General features: G+C 34.2%; 1 protein-coding gene across 3 annotated transcripts; it reads left to right on the plus strand.

The window, feature by feature from the left end:
• The first annotated feature begins 6,918 nt into the window (after positions 1-6,918).
• On the plus strand, positions 6,919-9,471 carry LOC111880845 (F-box/LRR-repeat protein 25). Of its 3 annotated transcripts, XR_002846592.3 has the most exons (4): positions 6,922-7,978; positions 8,164-8,268; positions 8,869-9,020; positions 9,144-9,471. XR_002846592.3 is itself a non-coding variant. In XM_023877261.3 (3 exons), exons 1-2 carry the CDS (start codon positions 7,010-7,012, stop codon positions 8,221-8,223), a joined length of 1,029 nt encoding a protein of 342 aa, XP_023733029.1. In that variant the 5' UTR covers positions 6,921-7,009; the 3' UTR covers positions 8,224-8,268; positions 9,144-9,471. The 3 variants fall into 3 exon arrangements, 1 of the variants encoding a protein (XP_023733029.1); XR_002846593.3 differs by lacking the exon at positions 8,869-9,020 and having other exon boundaries at positions 6,919-7,978; positions 8,164-8,276; XM_023877261.3 differs by lacking the exon at positions 8,869-9,020 and having other exon boundaries at positions 6,921-7,978.
• Positions 9,472-11,164: the final 1,693 nt, after the last annotated feature.

An 11,164-nucleotide genomic window follows, 5' to 3' on the forward strand; every position in this document is an offset into this window, starting at 1 on the left:
ATTGGTTGGGCCTTAAAATCAGTCCGCATAGAGGTTTGGGCCCAATTTGGAAAATTGGGCCATATGTTGGAGCTTGGTTGACTATTGGGCTTTTTGGCCTAGGGTGTGAGTTTGGGCCTTGGTATGTACCAAGCTAGGTTAGGGGTAAAATGGTCCATTTACCCCAAGTGTAAATTATAGTGCGTATTGGAACCTAATTATTAATTGGGTGTCGTTTTGATGATTGACAGTTCTGGAACCTGTCAACCAGCAGCTAGAGTTTATCCGCGGGATTTCAGCAGTACGACGTGAGTCTTCTCAGCATACCAATGGGTCTAAGGCACCAAGGCCGGCCCATGTTATGTTAGCTGTAGTAGTGATGTGTGTAAAACCAACTAGTTTTAATCCTACTAACTTAGACACAAAATAAACACACGAAAGGCAGTGTACCTATCGATTAGTAATATAGTTCAAGCAAGTAGGGTATCGAACACAGGGAACGGTAAACAATTAAAATAAATGCTAATATTATCTAAATAAAACAAATAACAAAAAGGGGATTTTCTCTAGTTTTACAAGACTAGAAACTTAATTAGAATAACCAACACACAAATTAATTAACTAGCAACTAAAACAATTAATTACCAACTAAATTCAATAGTAAAGAGGACTTCTGTTTAGGTACGACTCATTTGTTCCCATGGATGATTTTAATGTATCGGATTAATTCTTCATTGGCTACCGATTAAGATAATTAGGTTCACGTTCGCTATTTCTAATTCTTAGAAAACAAATTAACTCAAGCAATGGCTAGTTGTCTAAATTAACGGGTTTCCTAGATTATTGATTCGGGTTAAGTAAGACTTGTAATGGTTAATTAAATTAACCCTTCAATTAACCTATTGCTGATGTTCATCAAACAATCTCACACATTAACTTACCTATCTTCTAGTTAATTCTAGTTTCACATTCATTATTCCTAGACATACAACTATGTGGTCACAATAAATCATATGAAATTAATAACTAAGAGATGTTCATACAACTTAATTACTAATTTATTAACAGAAGAATAGTTATTGTCAACACATAAGGTTCTTTAACAAGCTTAACAAAACATAATTACCAATTAAAACTAATCATACTCAAATAATCAATCCATGTTCACAAAATTGTCTACCCTAACAGAAGAATAAGTTTTTAGCTCATGATTGCAGTAAACATAAACTCAAAAACAAAATCAAAGTATATAAACATGATTCAAATCAAAAAGTTACTAAGAATAAACCAAAATTGTCTTGATTCTCTTCACAATTGAATGTAGGTTTGATTCTTCAGTTCCTCACGACCTAGCAGCACTTCCAATCGTTTCTCAGCCTCCTAGGGTTTCTCTCCATCCTCTGATATCGATCTGAAAGTCCCTTTATATAGATTTTCACAAAACAGAGGCTACTCGGCGAGTCCAGTGACCTACTCGGCGAGTCCGTCACTTAAAACCCGTGTACGGCAAGTCAGCGCGTCCAGAATCGCGAAAGTTCGATACAACTCGCCGAGTAATCGACCCTACTCGCCGAGTACGTTTCGAATCAGCATTTTCTCAAAACACGAAAGTCGTCCGAAATTGTTTCTACTTTTCAGAACATTTTGAATCTCGTCAATCGGAGTTACGGTTCATGAGATATGGCCAAAACACTGACGAGGGGTCAAGCTGTCCAGCAACATCCTTCTTTCTTCAAAATCCAAGATCCAAGCTTCCAATCGCTAGTTCCGCTTCATTTTCCACCCGAGCATGTCATTGTTGCTGAAAATGAAATATTTAAGCTAATTAAGCACCTTTTGTTCATTAAATGAGACAAAAACAACATAAAATATTAAGATAATGCATGAATTTTATGACTTAATAAGCCTATATCAAAATACCCCACACTTGACTTTTGCTTGCCCCCAAGCAAAACTGAATTTTAACATACTAATACCACATAAGATAATCCCAATCGAACCCAACCATTATGCCAAGACCGCAACGCATGCATTTGTGTCTAAAATTTTTCCTAAAAACCTCCCATACTCCAAATACTCACAATCCTCATAAACACTTGCCCACTCATCCTGAACTATGCTCATTTTATGCAACCATCCGAATCCATCTGCAGAAAACCTCTTACCCTCAAGGTGTTTTTAATTGAGCAACCCGAGCATACATAATCTAGAATTACAACTTTTCGATACCACTATGGAGCTCTTTTAGAATTCTTCACTTCTTTGACATTTGATCTTTAATTTCTTTGAATTCACCACCTTGTTGTTTGATTTTTGGTATCTTCAACTTTTTTTTTCAGAACTTTGATCTTTGAACTTCATACTTAACTTTGATGCTCCAAAAATTCTTCAAATTTTTCTTGTAATTCTCTCACTTTTTTTTAACATGTAACTCACTTTTTTCACTCAAAAACCTACATGCTTAAGCAGGGGCGCTCAACCTCAACCTTTATTGGCTAACGATAATAATTTTCCTGGATACATTTCAGGTTTAGGCTGCTAAACATATTGCATCCTTCAAACTAAGCAGGGTCGTGTTTTTGTCCCATGATTTCACTAGAATAAGGAAGCCACAAATGCACTAGAACGTATATAGGCTCAACTAAACATTTGAGTTTTCATGCAATCATCAAATATAATACTAGCATGAACCCTAATTGCTTTTACCAAAATTTTCTAAATTAGCCCTAGCAATTTTAATGCAAAAATTTCAAAATTAATTAAAATTTCAAGATCTTCGAATTTTAACTAAAATTTTAACTATTTAACCAACCCCTACCCCACACTTAATTTATGCAATGTCCCCATTGCATATTATGCATGATAAAGAACAATAAAATAAAGAGGGAATTGGAACAAACTCCCCTAGGATAGTAGTCACGAGGTTAATCTTCTTCATGTAAAACTCCATCTTCAATTAACTTTAGACATGGGAACAACTCTTCCATGCCTTGGGTGTCAAGTATCATGTGGTATAGCTCCAAATGTAGACGAAAAAAAACTCTCAGAAACGCTCGGAAAATGTTCTTCAAAGGTGTAGCCAATTGTCGTATCAAATCATCAGCTTGAGAGACAAAATAAGGATCAACTCTTCGAGTCTATAGGGTGGCTCGCCGAGTTGTAGCGTAATACTGGTAGAAGTCGAGTTTTTATACTGGGACTCGTCGAGTAGGTAAGTGCACTCGCCGAGTCCATCGTTGTATAAAGAAAATGTTTCTGCTCCAAGTCCGATTCTGATGTGTGTAGGGAATATTAAATGGATACTTTCCCCATTTTTTCTTCAGTAAATGAGCTCTTAATAACCTCTTTCATCATCAGACTTGTAACTAGACTCAAAACTTTGTTTTCTCTCTCTCGCCTGGACTCGATTTCTCGCTTCATTTAGCCTTGACTCTAGACCCTCACATGCATCCTTACACTCAAACTGAAAAGATCAAAAACAAAAACCAAGTAATAAAAAAAATCAAAATAAAAATCCTAAATTATCCCTAAATACTAGAAGTTTTGAAAGAAAAAGAAAAGCAAACTCTAATGACGGGTTGCCTCCCGCAAGCGCTTCTTTTTGTGCGAGTCTTTAGCTGGACTCCCAACTTAATAAACTTCCAATAAAATCAATGTCAATCCATCTGTTGCATTAAATATTTTCTTTGGACCAATTTGTAAAATTTGGCTCTTTTCTTCTAAAATTGGCCAAACGAGCTTGAATTCATAAAACCCAAGAATATTGACAAGATTTGGGACCGGTCGGGTACTAATCAGAAATGGGTCGCGCTTCAGAACTTTCTCCAAAGTTGGAATCGTCACCCCATGCTTCGAAACACAAACTGGAAGAACAGGGGACCATGTCATGGTAATGGTCAAACCACAACTTGGTTCTTGCAATTCAGCTTGTTCTTGTTCTTCGTCTGACCTCACTGTTAGCAACCTTTGCAGCTCCTCTAAGTCTCTTTCTGGATTAAATTCATCATCTTGTAAATCTAGCTCTTGTGACTCAGATTGTTCTTGATCGTTAGACAAGATGATATCTAACCATCTATCAAATTTCTTCAAATCTTCATCCGAGTCATAATCCTCATCTTCCTGCACTACTTCCTCAAGAAAAGCATCAAAAGCATCGAGATTTGGAAAATACATAATAAATAAAAAATAAAGATAAAAATTAAACTAAATAAAAAAATAATCAATAAAATAAAACCGATAACAATTAGCAAATAAAATTAACTATTTGAACCGTTCCCCGGCAACGGCGCCAAAAGCTTGATGTGTGTAAAACCAACTAGTTTTAATCCTACTAACTTAGACACAAAATAAACACACGAAAGGCAGTGTACCTATCGATTAGTAATATAGTTCAAGCAAGTAGGGTATCGAACACAGGGAACGGTAAACAATTAAAATAAATGCTAATATTATCTAAATAAAACAAATAACAAAAAGGGGATTTTCTCTAGTTTTACAAGACTAGAAACTTAATTAGAATAACCAACACACAAATTAATTAACTAGCAACTAAAACAATTAATTACCAACTAAATTCAATAGTAAAGAGGACTTCTGTTTAGGTACGACTCATTTGTTCCCATGGATGATTTTAATGTATCGGATTAATTCTTCATTGGCTACCGATTAAGATAATTAGGTTCACGTTCGCTATTTCTAATTCTTAGAAAACAAATTAACTCAAGCAATGGCTAGTTGTCTAAATTAACGGGTTTCCTAGATTATTGATTCGGGTTAAGTAAGACTTGTAATGGTTAATTAAATTAACCCTTCAATTAACCTATTGCTGATGTTCATCAAACAATCTCACACATTAACTTACCTATCTTCTAGTTAATTCTAGTTTCACATTCATTATTCCTAGACATACAACTATGTGGTCACAATAAATCATATGAAATTAATAACTAAGAGATGTTCATACAACTTAATTACTAATTTATTAACAGAAGAATAGTTATTGTCAACACATAAGGTTCTTTAACAAGCTTAACAAAACATAATTACCAATTAAAACTAATCATACTCAAATAATCAATCCATGTTCACAAAATTGTCTACCCTAACAGAAGAATAAGTTTTTAGCTCATGATTGCAGTAAACATAAACTCAAAAACAAAATCAAAGTATATAAACATGATTCAAATCAAAAAGTTACTAAGAATAAACCAAAATTGTCTTGATTCTCTTCACAATTGAATGTAGGTTTGATTCTTCAGTTCCTCACGACCTAGCAGCACTTCCAATCGTTTCTCAGCCTCCTAGGGTTTCTCTCCATCCTCTGATATCGATCTGAAAGTCCCTTTATATAGATTTTCACAAAACAGAGGCTACTCGGCGAGTCCAGTGACCTACTCGGCGAGTCCGTCACTTAAAACCCGTGTACGGCAAGTCAGCGCGTCCAGAATCGCGAAAGTTCGATACAACTCGCCGAGTAATCGACCCTACTCGCCGAGTACGTTTCGAATCAGCATTTTCTCAAAACACGAAAGTCGTCCGAAATTGTTTCTACTTTTCAGAACATTTTGAATCTCGTCAATCGGAGTTACGGTTCATGAGATATGGCCAAAACACTGACGAGGGGTCAAGCTGTCCAGCAACATCCTTCTTTCTTCAAAATCCAAGATCCAAGCTTCCAATCGCTAGTTCCGCTTCATTTTCCACCCGAGCATGTCATTGTTGCTGAAAATGAAATATTTAAGCTAATTAAGCACCTTTTGTTCATTAAATGAGACAAAAACAACATAAAATATTAAGATAATGCATGAATTTTATGACTTAATAAGCCTATATCAAGTAGAGATATGTGGTATGATAGTTAGCTTTATGTTAAGTGGTATGCTAGTGATTATATGATATGTGATATGTTACTTGTCTATGTGTTTTGCATGGAAGTCCCGGGGGGAAGCCCGTGGCATTAGATGTAAGACCATGTGGGGTAGCCCATCGCAGTCCTAGGTAAAGACCATGTGGGGTAGCCCATAACATTCTTATAGGTTTTTGTATGCATGGCTTATGTGTTATATATAGCTTTTATAGCTAGCATGAAATGTGATACAAGTAGCTTTTATAGCTAACAAGATATGTGATATGTGGATTGTGTTTATGGTATGCTCTGGGAAACTCACTAAGCATTGTGGTTACAGGTTTTGTGTATGGTTTCAGGTATCATCATTTTGGAAAGGAAGGGCTCAGATTGATCGCAGTGCACACACCTATAAGTTCCACAATGAAAAAAAGATTTCTTGTTGTTTGTTTTTCAAAAGACAAAAAACATCAAAAAATCTTTTTCACATTTTTTTTTCAAAAGAAAAAAAAATTGCGTTTGGTTTTAGAATATGTTTTCTTAGTTTCCAACCCTATGCATGATATTTCTTTTTCCACCCTCAATGTCACCATCACCGCTACCAGCACCATAGCCGCCTATCATCGTTGCCACCACGACCAACACCTCTATTACTGCCACCCCCATCTTCACCCCACTACGGCCCCTATCTCCGACACCACTCCACCTTTCCTACCTCTGCCATCACCATCACAACCACCACCAACACCAACACCAATTCCAACACAAACACCATCATCGATCCATCAACGCCGCCACCAACAACAATGCCATCGTTTTCTTTTTTTTTGAACTTTAAAAAACAAACAATCATTTTTATGAAGTCTAATTTGAAACATATTTTTGGACCATATTTTTTTCCCTATAAAACAGACCGAAGATATTTACCTCTATAAAAGAAACACCATCTTAGTTTTTAATGTAATAAAATGCATTTGTTAATCCTTCACAAAGAGAGACATAAATACCTTATTTCAAAAAATAATGCTCACCTTTGTTTTAGTAAAAACTATAACGTAAATTGTCAAAGTTTAGGGGCCAAAAGGAAAACCTCATTTTATCATCTGTTTTCATTTAAGCCTGATTTGAGTTTTACTTGCTTTTCATGGGGGAAAGGTGACGAGAGCTCAGCTGCTGCTTACGGAAATGGTGGGCAGACGAAAACAACCTAAAATTGCCTCAAAACGGAGAAAGTTTCAGAACAACACCGGAGATGAATCGAAAGATGATCGAATCAGTGCGTTGCCAAGTTGCGTGCTACTTGAAATCCTGTCCCGTTTACCCACCATAAAAGACGCAATCAGAACAGGTGCACTTTCCAACCGATGGAAACATCTTTGGACTTTGGTTCCCATTCTAATTTTCAAAGGTCGTGTTCCTAATGTCTCTGGATCCGATTTCGTTTCCTTCGTGGACAAAACCCTAATTCAATGTCGCCAATCGAAGCTCACGAAATTCGAAGTGGAGTCCCGTGATATTCGACGATTTGCATCGCAAGTCAACAATTGGATTCGCTATGCTATAAGTTGTAATGTTGAAGAGCTTAAATTAGAGTTATGGAAACCGGTACATGAAGCTGGATTTCCGTTAGATCAATTATTTTTCAGCGCTTCAAGTTTTACTCATCTGAGATTAGAAGGCTGCATGTTTAATCCAACTGGGGCTATTAGTTGGAAAAATCTTAGGAGTTTGAGTATTTCATATGGGAAGTTAGATGAAGATTTGATTGAAAACATTTTATCTGGTAGTCCTGTATTGGAAACTTTGGTGTTGGATTATTGTGAAGATTATAGGCGGCTCAACATTACTTCAAAGAGCTTGAAGAACTTGGTGTTCTCCGGATATATCGATTATCTTGATCCACTTAATGTTGGTAGCATCGAAATCAATGCTCCTCATATTTCATCACTAACAATCAAATGTTGTTTGTCTTTGTGGAAGCCATTGTTGGTAAATGTGTCGTCTTTAGTTGAAGCTAATCTATATTATACACTCTATGATCATTATGAAACAAGTACCCTTGATGAAGCAGAAGAAGAGATGCTTAAAGGATTGATGCTAAACCTTTGCCGTGTTAAGGAGCTTACGTTTAATTTTGGGGATGAATGTTCTAAGGTAAAGTGATTATTGTTTTGAAATCATATTAATTGATCATTAGCTGGGGTACTGTAGTACTCTATTTATTATCATTTGATAAACTTTTTCAAATTAATTATCCAGTTGTTGTCTTATAAGTCACTCGATGCTCCCAATATTTTATCATTTTGTTGTCTACTCACTTGTACTTTTCTTGTTGCTAGACTTTTTCTCGTTTGAAAGATAAGGGTTTCACTATTCCATCAAATGCAAAGTTTCATTGATTGGTCTGGAAGTGGGGTCTTGCTTGCATGATCATGGTCCTCAAGGTGAGGAGGTTAAACTCTTAATGATGCTTTGAATTCATATTTAGGCATTTTAGTTGTTACTCCAATGCATCTATTGTAGATTAGTACGTAGCTTCCGTTTTGCTTGTAATCTTTATTCTTCCATGAGTTATGGCGTTTTCTTGAGCAAAATGGACAAATGTTTCATGGTATGAGAGGGAATGGTGAACATTTCGAATCACATGCATGATTTTGCTAAAATTAGATCATAACCGTTTTATATAGTTTTGCGGACAAGCAGTACGCTATGAAAAGGTATCTTGTTTATTAAGTTTGTTGGTTGTTGTGTATCTTTATTTGTATTGTTTGTATACAATCATTTTATTTGATGAATTGCCATCTCTTTATTTTGTGAATATATATTGTGTTGTCGGTTTCATTTAACAGAGTGAAAACTGATTCTTTTATGATGTTTTGTTAAAATGATTATAATTGCGTTTTTTTAATTGTATAGGTTTAAAATAACGGAGAGTCAGATAAGTAGTTGCTGAATAGGAAATTGACTATTGAAATTAATATAAGTTTACCTAACTGTCCCTAGCTTTCATAATTCAACTGATAATTATGTGCTTTAACTGACAGGAATAACTATCCAAATGCAATCCATACATTTTCATATCAGAAGAAACTTCAAATCCACCTCAGCGTTCTTATTTGATAAATGTGCATGCTTCCTCACTTTGCTGCTTAGAAACCATTTATGGAGCATGAATGTCTTTGTTTCTACCTCTTGGGTCTCTGTCTCTCTCTCTCTTCTTTCTTGATGTCATTGCAAGTTATAATTTTATTCTCCCCATTCATATTTGATGCATACATGACTTTTGTTGACTTTTTCACTCATATGGTTGTGTTTGTAGGTTCTCTCTCATTTGGAAGCAAAAGGTTTCGATTTTCCATCAAATATGAAAATTTCCTGTTGTTGCTTATGATTGGTCTGACATTGATTCAGTTGGAAGCGAAGATTTGTGATACTTTGAATTCGTGTTTTGTCATTTTAGTTATCATTGTGACATATTTTCATCTCTTTTACTGTTTGTTGTTTGTAAGGTTTAATTACTTGGTTCCATTAGGTCTCTCTGTTGTGGGTTGCTTGCGGATCATTTCTTATTTTAAAATATTGAATCTATCGACAGTTTCATGTGATCTTTCTCTATTTAGCTAATGCATTATTAGTTTTTACTCTGATGTATTTATTGTAGTTTAGAAGCTTCATTTTTGTTTATAATTTTTATTCTTCCATGAGTTATGCTGTTTTCTTGAGCAAAATGGATAAATCTTTCTTAATATAAGAGGGAACGGTGAACATTTTGAATCGCACAGTTCTGCTGAAGAGCCATTCAAATGTTTGTTAACTAGTCTTTTCTGACAAGCGGTTATGCAAAATTATCTAACATGGAAAATTGGAAATACATACAGTGGACTTTGGATTTCATGCTTCTTGTTTTGCTAAGTGTGTTGTTGTGCCGTGATATATTTGCTACTTATCACAAATATTCTAAAATGTATGATTATTAAGTTTCTTTTTTGATGCTTATAATCTTGATGTGTATTGTGTTATTATATAGATGGCAATGCAACAAACGTTTTTATGTGCAGAATTGCCATCTCAGGCTTCTATGTTGTGTTGGTTTTCTTATATCTTTTTCTTGGCTATTATAAAGGTGCTGGTGTTGGTTGAAGTATTTGTGTATTGTGTTCACTGAATTAAGAGTTACAGTAAGAAGTAATATAAGAAGCGATGTAGTGGGCATTGAGTAGAAGGAAGTCATTAAACTGTATATAATTGTCATTAAACAAATATATAGATGAGTACTGACAAGCGTGAAAACATGATACAATGAATGACGTAGTGACTGCATCATCAGAATCAGAAGCGGAAGTTGTATCAACAAGAAATCGCATGAGGGGGCAACCACCCAAGATGATAAAAATTTTAATTAAACTTTAATAATAAAAATTTATAATAAAAATTAAACTTTAATAATAAAAATTTATTAATTAGGAGATATATCAAAATTTATAATTATTAATTTATTATTTTAAATAAATTATTAATTAGGAGATATATCAAAATTTTAAAGTTATTATAAATTCAAATTTAACATATAATTAGAAAATATAAATTTAAATTTTGACATAAGTTGCCTAATATATCTATATGACAAATGATATAGTATTAATGAGAAGTTGTATTAGAATGACATTTGACAAATAGAGATTAAAACTATTTATTTATTAGAATAGAGATTTTGATTTTGTTCTGTCTTAAACTTTTTTTTGAATAGCAACAAAATTCATTCCAAAAATCCAAAACTATAGCAAGAAGCTAGAGAGGGCAAAAGACTACAAAGTGTTTACAGAAGAGAGAGGGTTTTCACCCAATCCATCCAACTAAGGTTACAATGATTATTTTTAACAATATTTCACAGAATTGAAATTTCATTAGTTTCATATTAAATGATTTATTTTATTTATTTATTTATTTATTTATTTTGTGAGAACTCATCATGTGACACTTTTTTCAACTAACATTACAATTATTCTATTTTAATATAAGACTTTTTTTTGTTCTACGCATGTCTTTTCCACAATGATTTTCAGCCAAAATTGGTTTTACCATTATACTCTTCGTACATTTAATCACATTTACGATATTATTTCTACCACATTGCATCATAACTCAATTATTTTGAATCCATTTGACTTTGGAATCTAATTTACAGCACAATCTGTTTCAATCTTTAGCGCTTACCAAGGAATAAGTGAGATTATGTGGGTGAAATTGTTGTGGTGATCACCTTATCTCACGAAGTCAAGAAGTTAATCTATGTATTTATAGGATTTGAATTTCATAACCATCATAAATGACACCAATTAG

The sequence above is a fragment of the Lactuca sativa genome, chromosome 7, assembly GCF_002870075.4.
Source record: "Lactuca sativa cultivar Salinas chromosome 7, Lsat_Salinas_v11, whole genome shotgun sequence".
Lineage (NCBI taxonomy): Eukaryota > Viridiplantae > Streptophyta > Magnoliopsida > Asterales > Asteraceae > Lactuca > Lactuca sativa.